Source organism: Pithys albifrons, chromosome 6 (genome assembly GCF_047495875.1).
Source record: "Pithys albifrons albifrons isolate INPA30051 chromosome 6, PitAlb_v1, whole genome shotgun sequence".
Classification (NCBI taxonomy): domain Eukaryota; kingdom Metazoa; phylum Chordata; class Aves; order Passeriformes; family Thamnophilidae; genus Pithys; species Pithys albifrons.
The window spans coordinates 5,606,004-5,623,398 of NC_092463.1; the positions used below are offsets into that span (position 1 = coordinate 5,606,004).

Sequence of the window (17,395 nt, forward strand, 5' to 3'; positions counted from 1 at the left end):
TCTCTGAGGTCTGCTGGAGCATCCAGGCAAAGCATTGCTACATCAAGGCCTCTGCAAAATCTGGCCACCATCAGCTTGTCAGTGTAATAGCCTTGTCTGAAAGCTGAGTCATGAATTGCTGCCACCACAAGACACTGAATGGGACATGGTGTCAAGATTTTGGCTTTAAAAATGTGTTTAAACTGTGACTGATTTTGCATTCAAGGTGTGTCTGAATGAATAGAAAAATGACTCCTGAAGAGAGCAATTGTCTCTGTGCATCCTTCCCCAGGAGCAGAACTGAGCCAACCTTGGGTGCTCAGCCTGGAGAGGCATGGACGTGGATATGGACATGGGCAGAGCAAGCAGTGGGGTCACAGAGACAGTTTTTTGCACAGAAAAAGCCTTTCTTCTCTGTACCTCTTGCCAGCAGCAGGTACATGTTTGTATGGAGATACCCATCAACTTGCTGTGCTTGGCTTAGACTTTGTCCTGCATGGCTTTGATATTTAAACATTTGTCATAACCATCAGGCACCCTGCATGCAGTTTAACAAGTGGCTTTTTATGGGGTTTTGTTTTGTTTTGTGGGTTTTTTACTGGTCACCCTGTAATCTTGACTTGGCAGAAAGATTTTATAAACACCATTTTGTGTCATATTTATCAGAATGACTTGTACACTTCTGTTTGAGTGCTGCGACTGATGACAGCTCATCAGAGGCAGTCGCTTCCTCTGAAAGGGAAGATACATGAAAACAGAAGTATAAAGCCTGTAATTTTTTATAGCTCAGTACTTAACACATACAGGCAGTGGAGTAGAGAGCAGTCTCAAGAGAAGACATATGATCCTCCTACATTAAGCTATGCCCAATTTTAAAAGCACCTCTGAGCATCCAGTCACTGTGTTTAAGACAGTTTGACACACAGGCATTAAAAGTTTGACCTTACCCAATAGATGAGGAGTCATGTTCACAAAAAGAGAAAAAAATCAGGGGAGGAAACAGATGCTAGAGGTGAACTGGGCCAAATACTCAGGCTATGGATAACACAGGCTGTGAACTGAAGGGGGGGGGGGGGGGGGGGTGTATCAGATTTACTGATGCATTCCTGAAGGTCATATGAAGGTCATATTCTGATAAATGTACATGGTTCTAACTGCAAGAGGGATTATTGCAGTAATCACCCTGATCCCAGCCACTGCCCAGGCAAACCGTTATCTGAGGAGAAAATCCCATGTTCTTTGCTTTGTTCTGATCCATTTCAGGGTTCAGCCATGTGTAAATGACCACTCCTCACTTAGGAGACCCTGCTATGCTCCCACCAAACCAGGACTTCAGGAGGAACTCCAGAGTTAGCATCTGACTACCTATCAGCTCTCCTTGTCCCCTGTGCAACTACTCCTGTGGCCATAAAGGGCCAAACTCCTTCCTCCCTTCCTGAAAAAAACAGGGTCTGAGAGGAGTGGAAGAGACATGACATACAACACAAACCCCCCCAGTGTGCACACTGGTTGTTTCCACCACCACGACCTGCACATCTCCAGGTTTCTCCAGCTCAGCTCTGGTTGAGTTATCACAGCTTGATGGGGACAACATGTCAGGTGGCAGCTGAATTGCATGAACTGGCTAGAAATAGAAACTGGCTAGAAATAGAAATTATTGCATGAACTGGCTAGAAATTATGTCCTATCAGGTGTTCAGAGTAATTTTTTAGATTCTTTGCATGGAGTGAAACCTGAATGGCAAAGCAGATGGAAATCAAGACCTCTTGGTCTATCATCTACTGCTAAACCTCCCAAAATACCAAGAATGTACTGTGGAAGGGGTGAAACCCTGGTATAAAACTGTTCTCTGTTAGAAAATCACCCCTCACTCTGCTGCAGCTCTGTGTGCCTCAGATGCTTTCATTTAAAACTCTTTTCTTACTCTTTATTGTTTGTTTTGGTCAATCTAGCCAATAAATAGCTGATTGACCTTTCCCCCCCCCTAATTTTAGGTTGTAATACCTGCTTGTGGTTCTTGGAGAACACTGTGTCCCCCAAAATTCATCTGCTCTGCATTAGCAGAGCCCACTCCAGCTAACATCTAAGACATTCAAGTTCTCAATTTCTCAGAAATAGGCAAAATTTTCATAGTTCACTTTATTTTTAACTCTAGGCTTTTCCAACTGTTCAAAATTTCCTCCCTTCCTATTCTTATGTAGGAAATTAAGAGTCAAATGAGTCCAAGTAGGGAAAGATGGGTCAGCACAGCCTGCTGCAGAAATCTGAACAGACATTTCCAAGCAATATGGAAGCCATCCCTCTTGCAGCAATGGAACTCAGTATCATAGAATCATGAAATAATTAAGGTTGGACAAGATCTCTTAAGATCATCAAGCCCAACCATTAACACAGCACCACCATGTTCACCACTAAACCATGGGCCAAATGTGCCTTTAAACACTTCCAGGGATGTTGAATCCACCACTTTCCTGGGCAGGCTGTTCCAATACCTGACCACCTTTCCTGTGAAGAAATTCTCCATAACGTCTAATGTAAACCTCCCCTGGCACAACTTGAGGCTATTTCCTCTTGTTCTGTCACATTTTGGGAGAGGAGACTGACCCCTACCTGGCTAAAACCTCCTTTCATGGAGCTGTAGAGAATTTTAAGGTACCCCCTAAGCTGCTTTTCTCCAGGATAATATCATGCTGCTGCTTGCAGAGGGCTCTAGAAGCTCATCAACGTAAGGATGATCTCCATGCAAGTAACCTCCTGGAATTCAGCCAATGGTAGAGAAGAATAGAACAACAAGACTGTTCAGAAAGCTCAAAAACATAATCACAGGGGAAAAAATGAAGAAACTATAATTGCTTAGCCTAAAGTAAAGAAGGATGGAAGTATGGCAACTGTTTTTGGTAGATACCTGGGAACTGGTAAAGGATCTGCCAGCAGAGGCCTTTCCAAGTGAGTCACAAGCATCTGTCAACAGTGTTCTACCAGCAATCCTGGCTGTGGGCCAGGAGATGGGCTCTCAGGACCTTCTGAAGTTCCTGCCAGCCCATGCTACACTGAATGGTATCTGTTCTTTACTCTGCTCTGTGCCTGCTGCAAATGGCCCTGAGGCATCATCACAGGACTGACCCAGATTTTCAGCCTCCAACTCTCAGCTACCCCAAAACCCAAAACCTCTGCCTTTGCTGAAAAGGTGGACAGGCCAACAAGCCCCTGAGCAACCTGACCAAACTGCTTGAAGAGCAAGGGGTTGGGACCAGAGATCTCCACAGGTCCCTTTCACCTGAATTGTTCCATGAGTCCAAATAGGTTCACCAATCTACTCCCAAGATTTCATGGCAAGGCCAGAACTAGATTCATATGTTTACTTCTCTGGACAGATTTTATCCCACTCCTCCTACAGCATCACAAGGTGCAGACACTCCACTCCCAGGCAGGACACCCATCTCCCCTACACCTTTTCCAAGCAGGGACTTTCCAAAGGATGCAAAGCTACCAGAGCCCCATAAAAAGCAAACTGAAGCACGCAAAACAGATGGGCCAGAGTGTGGAGGCACTTACAGCAGATGGCACTGAAATATTAAACTAACATTACCGTATGCTTAAGCCTTGGCCTGGCTTGCTGCTGATTGCAGAGCCAGCCTGGTGAGAGCATGCAGATGAGAAATGAGCCTCAGATTGCTAAATCACCCAACCAAACATCCCCTTCCCACAGAAAAATGCCTCACTAGCAACTCCACCAGCAGCAGGGATGTGCTAACGCAATGCAGGCAATGTTTGGATGAACAAAAAGCATTCCCAATAACTTAAATTCTTTCCTGGATCTCTGCTGGAAAACCCTCTCCTTGAGAAACTATGTGAAATCAGTTTGTCTGTGGCACCAAATGGGGGGACACAGTGAGAGATCAAAGGGGAAAAGCCCACACTGCTCAGTGTTTGTTCACTCTGTAACAGCCATGGACACCACGGGACAGCCCAAGTGGAACCACAGAGGAGGGAAAACACCTTCTTCAATCCAGGGAATTCACCAGTGTCACTCCACAATCACAAGGGATCCTGACTGCAGGTTGTGATACTACCTGAGAGACACCAGGTGACCACATAAAGATGGGTGGCCCTGAACCTTGGTGACTCTCATAGGTGCTCAGAGCCACAGCAGCCACCAAGGGTGTGTGGTAAGGACACATTCTTGTAGGGGACTAACCAGAGTAATGCTTCAAAAGCATAAGGCATCAAAATCAGAATGCCTCATAGCAGGATGGCATAGGACTGTGCTGCAGAATAATGCACTTGAAATAATTAATTTTGTTTGACTGTGTTTTCAGCAGGATCCTGCCTGGAGACTGGGTCCTGACAGTTGTGTCATCTAACATGTGAGTGACAGCCAATCTGACAGCCCCAGCCCTGGGTTTGCCTTTTCTTAAGTGAAATTTTGCCATAAAATAAAAATAAAATTAAAGTAAACATTACTATGAATGTCCACATCTTTTTGTTTTTATAACATGGGCTCAGCCATCTGATCTGCAAGGTAACAAGCTGCTGCACATTTTATTAAATGGACCAAGGAGAAGGAATCTCCCAATACTGTCACTGAAGGAAGGGCTGGGGAAAGACATGCTGCTCCAGCATTAGGGAAATCTCCACTCAGGACCAGGTCCCCAGGCTGTGGGACACCATCCTAGCAGAGAGCAACCACCAGGCACTGCAAGAGAAGACAGGAAATGACTCGGCCAAGAAGGTTGCCTTGGTCCAGGCTTCTTTTGGGCTTCTTGCAAACTGCCACAGGCCAAAGGATGGGTATTTCCAGGACAGCAGGTCTTTTTTGAAATTTCCTGTATGTCCAAGCCATGTGGAAGTCCAGCAAGTAATAAAAACAAACAAACAAAACCCCAAAACAAAAACAAACCAACCAACCCCAAACCCCCAAACATCTGAGCTGGCATCCTCCCTTCCTGCAGAGGCACAGCCAGATGTGCTCTTAGCCCTGTCATGTAAGGGCTGTGTCCATCTCTGGAAAGAGGTGCCAGGAGTGATGTGAGGGCAGCGACAGCCAAAGAGCAAATGTTTGGCCACTGCTCTGCCTTTCCTTCTGCGCTCTGCAGAAGGAAAAGGAGTTGGCAGCTCTAACACAGGTAGCAACTGCACAACTACAGCCAAAGCCAAGCCTGTCTTGCATCAAGCAAGGCGATAATTCCGACCACGTGGAAAACTGAGAGAGGCTGCTTGGCAGATAATGGCATGGAAGAGCTGCACTGTCAAATCATGATAGTCGGCTCCAGTAAAATGGAGGTAGGAAGTCACTGCCCATTTTTGTTGTTGCCACTGGATGGCAATAGACGTTAAGCAGAGACATTGAGTTATCACTGCGCAACCCATACACGCACTTGCTGTGCTCCACCTTGTTATTTAGGGGGATGGCCGTGGTTTAGGCATGTCTAGCAGACACACCAAAAACGTCTCCGAGGCACAAAGCCACAGGCTGGCAGCAACACAATCAGTAAAACCGTTCCTGGGATCAGGCTGAATCTGGGCTTTCCCTCTGCACAGCTTCGCCATTTATTTCCTGCACTCAAAATCAATTTTTGTCTTGCCAGCCCTGGGCAAACACTTCTGATGAGCCATGAAAAGTATATTTAATGCCATAGATAGGAGTGAAAACGCGCTTGGTGGGATGGATTACAGTACTGTGCAGTGAAATAGTTAATGTTCACATGTGGAACTGCTGGCTGTTTTACAATTACTCATACCTGGCTATGAGCTGCGAAGGGCCACAGAAAGATCTATAGCAGGGTGTCAAAAAAACAGCCAGGCATGTTGAACAGCTTCATTTGATCCATCAGTTTCTTATGAATCTCCAGAAGCACTGGGCTAGCACTGTCTTGCCATGGCCATAGGGGGATCAGTGCCCACCTGGACTATGTAATTATCTCTAAAACCTTGTCTGAAGAAGGTGGCAGCATAATACTTCCAATGTGGCATGTAACAAGGAGTTAATGGAAAACAATTAGGGTTTTTCTGTTTCCTGTCTTTAACAAGTACATAGTCACATCTTGTTAGTATTCTCTTAATGACACATAACTAAAATTAAGTCAATTTTCTTAATGAACAAATGAATGATGACACTGTTCCTGCATGATGACATTGTTCTGCTGCCCCTCTGTTGTGCATCATTGCCACATCTCCCTCTGTTCTCATCACTTTGGCTGAGTGTGGCCTGTGCCAAATGCCTGCCAGGTGCATCTGAGCTGGAATATGACACATATGTGATGCTGTGATGTAAAGCTCTGCCAGGACCTCAAGCTGGTGTTAGGAAAGCAGTTCCTGTTCCCTTGGATGTGCTCTGCCACATCATTTCCCTGCCAGCCAATGCAGTTCCAGGCTGATGGAGCCTGGGAGGACTCATGGGGACACTGTGGTTCCACCAAGCCAGTTAACACATCTCCAGTTCACCTCTGATAATGACGAACTGCTGAGAGGTTTCATGTGAATTCTCCAAGTGAAGGACAAGCTCTCCTTTCTGAAGACAGGAGAGCCCCATACTCTACCTTCAACATGAAAATTTAACTACTCCCCAGACACAGCAACTCACTCATCTATGACTGGAGGGCAGTGTAAATTGGACTCCATTATCATCTACACTTTCTTATCTTGACCACACCTTCCCATACCTTGAAATCAGCTTTAAAAAAGATACACAGGTTTTAGCAACAATGCTCTTGAGAGGCTTTATGTTTTTGTTTTCCTTGCCATGGGCACCAGTGTCTCAAGGGAGAAAAGCACATACTGAAATAGTCTTCTTTGCACCACCAGGTAGTAATTAGCTGTCCTGGGAGGAAAAGTTCCTGCAACTACTGTCCTATGGGAATAAAGATAGGAAATACAGATACCCTGTGACACAGTGCTCACAAACTTAGATTTTCTCTGACCACCATACTAGAACAAGTCTGTTATCATGAGTTTAGGCAATGACAGAAATTCAAAGAAGCATGAAAGTTAGCCCCAGAAACTCTGAATACAATTAAGGGAGACTGAAAAGTGAAAGGGAGACTGAAATCTCAAAATTGAGGGACAGGCCACAAACTGGCCCTGTGATAGTCCCCAGCCACTTTCCCCAATCCAAGGCCAAATTGCTGGTTGTCTGCCCAGAACAACACACAACACATCATGGTTCCAGAGACCCAATGTCAGACACTGCAGGAGCGACGTTTAAGGTAAATTTAGTCAGCCCTACAGTTTCTATGGTTTGGGTAGGGCCTCATCTAGTCCTGAAAAAAGGGAATTTGGGAAAGGGGAAAGAAATGTCTGAAGCTCACCCTATTTGTCAGGGAGATGAGATGCACAGCATGACATTGCAAGCTCTGAGAATCTGGCAGGAAAACACACTTACAAGCAATAATCATGTGTTTCTTATTCAGGCTATTAATTTCATTAGTTAATTAGTGCTAAGAATCAGTATAAACATATTTTGTTATGCTGCAGATCTTGCAGTCCTCAGCACATCATGCAAGTTTGGGCCGTTTCCTCACTAGACTCACATGCTTGGGCTCACAGCAATAGGGAAATGGGTTTAAGTGTGCCACTTACACATGCCTGCCACATCTCCAGGCCATCACGTGGGCAACCTCTGCACAAATGCAGACAGAGGAAAAAGATGCTCTTTAAGCAGTGAGTATGGGATTCTCCCCTTCCTCCAAACTCTATCCAGCTGTTTGCAAGGAAGCAGCAGCTCTTTGAGTCGTAAAAACAACATCTGACAAGAGTCATGGACAGTCACTGCCCTCCAGCCCAGCCAGGGGGGAAAACAGAGGGGCAGCAGGGCAGGCATGGAGCAGCCCAGTGTCCCTTCCTCGCTCCCACACCAATCCAGACAGCCAGAGGCACACAAAGGTCCTGGCAATTTAAAGCTGATATCTTGCAAAGAATAAAGTGCCTTTTTCTCTTATGGGTTTTGTGAACTAAGCCTGTTACAGGCTGCAGGGACCCCCAGCCATCTCACTGTGCAGTGACCATGGTCCTCAGGGTTCAGCTCAGATTAAAACCTGGTGGTGCTGTCTCTACAGGTTGGTGGTTCCAGTTAGACCACAATGCCGGGCACAGAAAGCCTGGACCTGGCTGGCTCTGTGCTGGCTTTGAAGGGATCCCATGGGCAGACAAGTGCCCTCAAACTCACCTGAGTACCAGGGAAGTGTCCTGCCCTCCCAGTGCTGGATTAGGAAAGGAGCTCTCAGAGGGGTGCCCTAAGGCACTCAAAGCTGGGATGAGCCACCCACCCCCCTGCACTGGAAGCGTAAGCAAACCCCCTCATTATTAAGGATGGAGGGTGTCAGACACCATGAGAGAGATCCATTTAAGCTGCATGAGCTTCAGTGTCATAGAATCACAGAATGGTTTGGGTTGGAAGGGAACATAAATATCTAGTTCCCAATCCCCTTCCATGGGCAGGGACATCTTCCACTAGACCAGGTTGCTCAAAGCCTCATCCAACCTGGCCTTGAACACTTCCAGAAAATCCAGTCACACCAAACCCAACTCCTCTCCTCCTTCAAATCTTTCTTTTTTCCTAAATGTATTCTGAAAACCATTATCCTCACACTTCTGAGAGCTGCAGCAACACCTGCCTGACTGCACTCCTTCCCTGGTACAAGACAGGTAGTATTTCAAATTAAAAACGAGGATTTGTTCCTCTTTGTCCTCCAGATGTCTGAGGTATGAATCAGCCTTATAGTGGGGTTCCTGCACGATCCTGTACCTATATGCTTAAGCATAAAAATTATTGATGCTAGTACCCTTTTTTTTTATCTAAGAGAATGGCCAGGTCAGCGATGATGTGTTTGTTACAGACATTCCCAAATCCCAGCTGAGTGTATCTAGTGCCAGCAACTCCCCCTGTTTGGCACTACTAACACATCCCCTGCAAGGAACAGGCGCTTCTCCCTCCTCCCTCTTCTCATCAGCACTGCAAAAACCAACAAAAACATCTGCAATTACCTTTCTGCTTATTTAAAAACGGCAGTAGGAATGAAGCCAAGGGACTTCTTTTGCCAAAGTCCTTGGAAGACACTTTACTTTGGTTAACAACAGTTTCTTCGATGGGTTTCTTCAGGATTACTCTTTCCTTCAGCTCCTCGGTGCTGACGGCAGAGGTCGGGGGCTCAGCGTCTATTTTTGGTGCAACAAAGGAGCTTTTCAGGTAGGACGTGGACTCTGCCAGGTTTTCCCTGTTCATCCGGCTCTCTGTCATTTTAGTGGCTTCATAGTCTGAGGCGTCAGTGCGTGAGCTGTTCTCCTCCTTGATAATGTCCATGACCTTGGGCTTCATCAGAGGGGAGTCCTGCTCCCTCTTTGGGCTCTCTTCAGAGGCTGAGGAGGCATCACAGGACTCGATGATGAGCTCACTGTCAAGCTCAGCCTCCCGCTCCTCCCTCAGGATGCTGTACTGGATGGAGGGGGAGGCGGGTGATGGAGGGGGCCCTCCAATGTGGCTAAAGGTCATGTAGTTGGAGTGCAGCACCTCCTCGGCAGCCAGTGGGTCCTCTGAGACCAGCTCTATCTCTGAGTCCCCTGACTCAGCACTGCTGGCCTCGTTATCCACATGTGAGGAGGTGGCGGGGCGCCCAGGTTTGGCTCGCTGGTCTTTCTTCTCGGTGGGAAGGGCTGGGGATCGCTGCACCTCCGAGGTCTCAAAGGAAAAGCTTTTTGCTTCCTTGATGGCACTGATGAGCTCATCCTCCGATAGGCTGCCTTTGCCCTGTGACTCTGAGCCAGATGGTTCTGCTGCCCAGAAAGAAAATGGGGAGAAAAAGGAAAAAAATTAAGAATCATCTTTCCTGGATGCTTAGGGAACAAACACAACAGATTTCACAGCAGCATGTTTCCCCCAGCAAGGCTGGTAACACAGGCACTAAGTCTCCCCACCTGGGATGACTAACCATAATAACAGCTTATCCTTACAGAGCATTTCCCATGCATGTACTCTTTATAAAAGGAGTATCATTAGCATCATTTACTGAGGAAAAAGCTGAGGTACAACACAACAGTGGTCACTGCTTGATCAGAGGCTCAGCACGTGGTTTTCAGCAGGAAAATCACCAGTCATGAGGCATATGGGCTCATGGCACACATGAAAGCATCACATTGTCTGTTCAGGGGATATTGACACAGGTCTGCTCTGGGACAAACACACAAACACACACACACACACGGGTGGTGGGTTCCTGACACTGCTGATCCTAATAACCTATGTGTAGTTACTAACAGTACTAATAGTTTTGTCTAACTTTCAGGTATGGATAATTCCAGGTCAAAAACTTTTCTCAGTTTTGGTTTGGGTTTGGGGTTTTTGCTTGGTTGAGTTTGGTTTTTTCAGGTTTGTTTGTTTTTAGCTCAGTTGGGTCCAAGAATGAAACTAATGTTTTACTGTAATTCTTAATATAATTGTGAACTATGTTAACCAAAATAATTACTAACTTGTTACCCAGAATTCAAAACAAAGAAAATCAACAAACTTGTCTGCATTTTCTGGCTTGCCCTGGGGGAAGATACACTCAGAGGGTGAAAATGAGCAGGTGAAAAGTCTGGCTGGTCACTCAGGATTAGCAGGGAGCCCACATATGTCCTAGAAGGGAGAACAGCCCCAGATTTCCCAGCTGTTCTACCTCCCTGTATATCCCTTTACCATGTGGGACATTATAATGAAATAACAAAGAAAATGAAATTGCATGTAAAGAGCTCACAATAAGAAGCAATGGAGGCAGCAGGAGGTGCTTCAGCAGCTGTCTTGAGTTACTGCATGGGGAAAAGGCTTCCCTTGGTCATTCACAGAGCATCAGCCAGACCCAGACCCAGACTGCACCTGGTGCATCAACTGCAAGGCCAAACAGGCCACCTGAGCCTGTCTGTGCCCAGGGGGGGACCACGGCAGCATTTTCCACCCATCCCCATTCCTTGCTGTCACCTGGGCACCAACACCTCCTGATCACCCATTTCCACTTTGAACTTCCCTGACCCAGAGACCCCTGTCATCCACACACATCTTTTGAGATGGAAAAAAAATGGCTGAATTCCCCAGTCAGGTTGAAACAGCCATCAAGCGCATGTGGAAATTTGCCCTTTGGACTCCTGAGTGCTCATTCTCTGATTTTAAGTCATTATGTATGTGATGGAGCTCACTAAATGGCATTGCAGGTTGTGAGGGGTCAAGAAAACCATTGGGAAAATAGACCCCCAAGTTTCTTCCTGCAGATGCTGGTGAAGGGGCCCATGGCAGGACACTGCCTGCATCCACATGGCTGGGCAGCACAGTGGAGTGGAGAAAGTTTTCCAGCCCTTCAGCTGCAGGTGGGGAGCCCTGAGCTGACCTGTCCCTGGCTCCTGGTGAGTACTGGCCATCAGCCCAGCCCTGCTTTGCAGGCACTGGCATTGGGCCCCTGAGCCCACCCAGCTCTTCTGACCACATGAGGAAGCTCCCTTAGAACAGAGGGTGGGAAAGAGACCGCATTAGATCTGACCTGGGATAAAACAGCACCAAGCCTAACAGAGTTCAAGAAGATCTTGGACAACTTTCTCAGGCACATGGTGGGATTCCTGGGGCTGTCCTGTGCAAGGCCAGGAGTTGGACTCAATGATCCTTGTGGTTCCCTTCAAACTTAGAATATTCTCTGATTCTATGAAAACCATTATTTCTGGATACTTTCTGACTTAATTTCTCATGGCAGTAATGTAGCTGATTTCTTCCTATGCCTTTCCCAAGATAATTAAGGTAAAAGGAGGTTTTGATAATGGCACACCTGTGCCACCACATCTTCTTGGGAAGTGGGCAAGAAAACACCCTCCCCACACAATTGCAATTTTGGTGTGTGCATCTGCCAACACACATCATCAACAATTGTAAGCATGTATTGCTGGCATGTCTGCAGCTCCTTTGATGAAACAGCTTTCTTGTAGCACATCCCTCTTGCACAAAAACGTCCTTCTGCGCCCCAGAGTGTGGCCACGGACAGGATTAAGGTGTTGGGGCTGTTACAGTGCACTCCTGTCTGGATGCTGGGAAGGTTTTGTTGCACTGGGAGCTTGTGCATCCATCTCTTCTGGCTGGAGAGAGCTGTGCTGCTCTCCTGCATCCTGCCCGGCCTGTGTGAGCATTTTCTCCCTGAGCAATGACTTAATCTGGCACGGGTCCAAACGGGCATGTGACTTCCAGCTCTCGTAGCGCAGCAACGCGACGTCCCTGGGCTTCACCCTGCTCCTGCCTGTGCTGGCAGTTTGTAACTCTCAGCCATGGCATTTACCTTGTGAATAAAACAGCCCTTTGTGGCCAGCAGCAGGGTGTCACATTTACTGCTGGCACGGGGAAGGGTGTAAATACCCGCAGCCTTTCAGAGCCAGAGTGGCATAGGAACAGAGCGAGTCTTCCTTCCCCAGAAAGATGACGGCCAGTAATTAAAAGTAAAATGTCTTTAAAAGTCTTGATCCAAGCAGGGGGTGGCTGGGGACTTTGCCAGAATGCTTGAGGGGCACCTAGGAGTGGCAACTTTGCTGGGGCACTAGATAGAAAATAGCAAGAGCAGGTTTTTAATTTCTTCCTTGCTTTTGAGTGCAGTCAGGGCACAGCACATCCCAGGCTGTGGGAAAGGGGGGAAATCCAGAGGAAATACCCCTTGGAGCCAGCCCTTAAAAGAAGATGCCTGTTTCTGTCCTTAACACAATGGATAAGCAGTGCTTCTGGCTTTCCAGCATTGCGATGTGAGGGAGTGGGACAGCAGTTTGGCCAGCACTGGGGATCTTCGCCCACGGAGAGGAACATTTCCGTGCTGTCAATTATGCCTTGTGCCTTCCAGTGCCTCCTAGAAGGGCAGGAGCCCTGAGGCTCTATCACACACTGTTCAGCTATTTCACTAGGATACAGTTATGAATTGTCCCAAAGGCAGTCTTGAAGAGTTGCCAAAAACTGAATAAATAACAGTTAGTGTCTGAAGTCCCTAATTACCCTGAAGTGCCAAAAAAAAATTTTTTTTTATAAAAAATGGCATGTCTCAGGAGTAATGTGTGATGTCACCCAGTCAAATGAAAGAAAAATGGTACTCTAAAGTCTATTCGTCATCTAAAGTTTCTGGCTGATGCAGGCAGGATAAACTCACAGCTGTGGTGGATCTTTACCTCCTTTTTGTGTGTGAAAGTGTACAAATGCACACGGAGGTTTGGATAGGAAGTAATTCTCTGCGGGTATGGATTTCCTCTCTGGGTAGAAATCCCAGACTGCAAGGAAATTCTAGATGATTTTTTTTAATGCTTCTATATGCCATCAACGCAATGGAAATTTCAGCTCAGGGATGCTCATTGTCAAATGCCAGGTGTTTACTGCCAAAGGATTTTGATCCAGGATGTTGAAGTGCAATTTCCAGGCTGAATATTTTGCTTCCTGTCACAGAACATTATAATATTTTAAAAAGAATATACTGTCGTATTTTAACAGTGCCTTATAGAGTAGTGTCCTTTCCAAATCTTCGTTCACAAAGCCTAGCCATGATGATGATGATGATAAGGTAAACAAGCAATAGATACTATGTACTACTGCAGTAATCAGACAGTAAGAAAATTTATAAATGTGGGATTTTGGTAGCCCTGCAAAAGAAATCAGGAGCCTTTAAGAAACACTGGCCCTTTGTCCCTCCAGTCCTCCTTGCAAACGAGGTGACAGCATTTCCCTCCTTGGCACTTTATAAAAGCAGCACTCTCACATGAAAACAGCACTTCATTTTAACAATTTAACCTTATTTTCTGTGAAAGCATAGAGGTGTTAAGTCAGCCAATAAAATTTTTAAAATATGAACCCAGACACTCGTACTGCCCTGATTCCACACACCTCATTTCGCCTGGGGAACCTGGACAGTCACAGTGGCCAGGACACTCCCCAGTCACCAGGATCCAGCGCAAACCATGACCGAGGTGAAGACACTCCCAGAGATAGACACCACCACACCATTTCCCTTTGAGGAGAGATCCCTGCGTGGACAGGGCTCACCAAACCTGGACCTCTTTCCATACAGCAAGGGCAGCCCATCCTGAGCGACGTATTAGTAACGGACCACAGTGTTTGAATTTCCCTGCAGTTCAGCAACACAAAGTGGTGCATAAGCAGAGCAGGAACATCTGCAGCCATAAAAACTCACTAATTTCCACTCACACCCTGTGGGGAGTGACAGTGTGTGTGTCTATCTCTTAAGGTCTGAGATCACTGATAATGCATCCTTAAGGACCAGAGAGCCATGTGTAGAATGTGGGATACCTTGTAACCAGTAGAATCTTTCCATGTATGTAAGGTGAGGTAACTAACCAATGGTGTGCCAGCATGTTATATACAGGAGTAGATAAAAGAGAAGCTGTAACTAAAAATAAGGTCTTTGTCTTCTGTAAGCCTTCTGATCAGACTGTAGTCTGAGTTGTCTCTGCCTCCTCTGACTGCTGCAAATCTACCTTACCCCGATAAAGGGTGACCCCAGTAACACCCCCTTACACCCACCACACAAAACCATAGTAATTCTCCAACATGCAGGATTACAATTGCAACCACTTTGAATAGCAAAAAATAGTGCCCTGCACCAGCATTACCTGTGCCAGAGGATGGTGGCGTGACAGACCCTGGGCTTTCATCTTCTGGCTCTGACACTGTCACTGTTGGTACCACCTCATGGCTTGGCTTCAGACCAGTCTCTGGCTGAGTTGGGCTTGTCTCTTTGCTGGCAGCTTCCCTGGTGCTTTCTGTCTCGGTGAGCGTGATCTTGACAGGGGCTGTAACCACAGAGGCACTGTGCTGATCTCCAGACCTTCTCTCTTCCAGTGGGTCTTGCTCTTTGTCTGCCTTCGTGCCCTCCGGAGCGATCCGCTGAGGTTCAGCAGTGTGGGGGGACCCAGTGGGTACTCCCCGGTACGTATCAATAAGGTCTGGGCTCTCATCTTCTGAGTCAGAGTCATGTTTTTCTTGGTATTTTATTTCTTCTGATCTACTTATGTCCATGTATTTATAACCTTCTACTTTCATGGGATCTGCTAAGGTTTTATCAACTTCAGTAGACTCTGCAGGGGTCATCTCTATTCCCGAATCTGAGCTAAACAAGCCACGGGACTCAAACCCAGTCACATCTTGAACGGGATGCCCCAGAGTGTTAAACCCCTCTGTGCTGCCCGAACAGGCAATGGGGCTGTTCTCCTGCTGATAAATGCCCGTGTAATAGGTGGAGTCCCGCGGGGTGGTGTAGTGGACATCGGAGATCAGAGAGGTGTAGAAGGAGTTGTCGCCTCCATTGGCAGTGGAGCCATAGTCAAAGAGGTGGGATGAGGCTGTGACACCTAAAGCAAAGACACAAAAATGAAGCACGGTAAGAGACAAGTGCCTGCATGCATCAAGTTTTCTGCAAAGCAGCAGTCACCTCCTGCTGATTTTAAATTCGGTTTGTGCACCAGACTTGGCTTTGCTTGCAAGCTCTTTGGGACTGTCTCTTTTTATACCTTTGGGCAACATAGTGGCACAATCTGTCAGACAAGGCTTCCAGCTGCTGGTTTATCTTAAAATAGCTGTAAATTATCCTGATAGTTACTAAGCATTCCTGGCCAATGTTTTCCCAGCCTGTGACTAAAAACTTCAAGTGATGGCAATCTCACAACCTCCCTCACAATCCATCTCAGGGGCTCATCATCTGATATGCTATCCTATCCTGTCCTGTCCTATCCTGTCCTCAAAGAACAGTCTGAGTTGGCAGGGACCCAAGAGGATCATTGAGTCCAATTCTTAAGTGAATGGCCCATACAGGGATCAATCCTGTGCCCTTGATGTTATTAGCATCATTCTGTAACCTACTGAGCTAGTTCTTGAAAGAAATCTAATATCCAATATAAAAGTGTGTGTGTGTGTGTGTGTGTGTGTGTGTGTGTGTGTGTGTGTGTGTGTGTGATTATTTTAAATACAAAGACTTGGAAGAGTTTCATCCTAAGGAAACTTTTCATTAAGAAAAAACTTCTGCTGGACAGAAATTGAGAGGAAAAGTTGGTAAGCAACTTTAGATTACATTTTCTCATAAGAGTAGTCACTCTAAATTTGTGAAACATAAAGGCAGAGACTAAACGTCCTCATTTAATGATTTCCACGTGTTCAGAAATCTCTACCCTGTGTGCACCATCTACAAATCATGCTGGCATGAAGGTGGTTAAACCTCAACCCACACCCATGCATAATTTTCCTAGGCTGCCTCTAATTCCCTCTGTCACACTTTCAGTTCTGGGGATGACACTAATTAAATTAGAAGCAATGGCCACTCTCTCTTTGCAGCGTTAGTATAAAGCACACAGTGCTTGACAACAGGAACAGCAAGATTCCCATGAGGGAGGTGGTAAGACAGATTTTTATAGAGGTTGAGGGAATGTGGCGAGGAGGAACAAAGCCAATGTCCGCAGGAGCTGCGACGGGAGGGTGTAGCCTGTTAACCCCTTGTGTGCTGATGCACTCTGCACCACAGGGGCTGGCTGGCTTTCTCTGACCTCTCCTCATCACCTGCAAGGATTGTGGGCCTCCTGACCTGCTCAACATGTGCCATGTCTTGGACTACCACACACAGTGCAAACTTCATAGTGGCAAACTGCCCCCACAGTGCAAACTTCAGAGTAATATTAAAGGGACATTGCTGCAGCTGCAATGCCAGAAGCTGGGAAATGTCAGTGTGAAAGCTCCTGAGCTACTTGCATTTGGGTACTTCCTTTCTCCATGCATACACAGAATTACACTGTCTCTAGATACCATCACAACTGCCTTTCCCACAGCATTAAGCACGTGCAGCACATTTAGTGAGCCCCGAAGCAGTTTTCCCCCCCAATAACACTGTACAGTGTGTAGCTGCAGGCTTTCTTTTACTGCACTGCCTGACTGGATTTGACATGCACATCCCAAGCCCTGCACAAAGGCAGAGTGACCATTTCCCTCTTCGCATTTTTGCTCAGCGTTATGAAGACTTTCAAGCAACTTCTCTTCCTGGGCTACCTTTAGGGTGGGAACAGCACGTTACTCCTTTGGCCTGGGGAAACCTGAGAGCATAAGGGAAAAGCAACCTAGAAGTGCCACACCTTACTTTTCAGCCTGCCTGTGCTCCCTGCTCCTCACCCTCACTGGCTCTGGGTGCTGCTTCTCCCCCACTAGTCCTCAGTGCTCATCTGCTCCTCCACACACCATGCTGACAGCAGCTCCATCCCCACATCCTGAGGGCCCAGGGATTCACAGCAGCTTCTTTTGACCCAGGAGAGCACAGAGCAAGGGGAGCTGCAGCAGGTGAAAAATCATCATCACCATTCCCAGTCATTCCCAGCCTTCACCCCTTGTGTTCTCACTGCTGTGCAGCACCTCACAGAACTTCTCGTGGAAACATTTATCATCAAGGCA

At 46.7% G+C, this 17,395-nt stretch overlaps 1 protein-coding gene across 2 annotated transcripts in view; it reads right to left on the reverse strand.

Moving 5' to 3' along the window:
• Nucleotides 1–17,395, reverse strand: part of RTN1 (reticulon 1) — a 122,137-nt gene that overhangs the window by 39,594 nt on the left and 65,148 nt on the right. Inside the window, exons 2-3 of one of the 2 annotated variants that reach the window (XM_071557307.1) lie at nt 14,581–15,318; nt 8,962–9,744 (exon numbers count right to left, since the gene is read on the reverse strand). In XM_071557307.1, the coding sequence (XP_071413408.1) occupies nt 8,962–9,744; nt 14,581–15,318 (1,521 nt within the window). Of the gene's footprint in view, nt 1–8,961; nt 9,748–14,580; nt 15,319–17,395 lie in introns of both variants that reach the window. The other variant, XM_071557306.1, reaches the window with a different exon arrangement.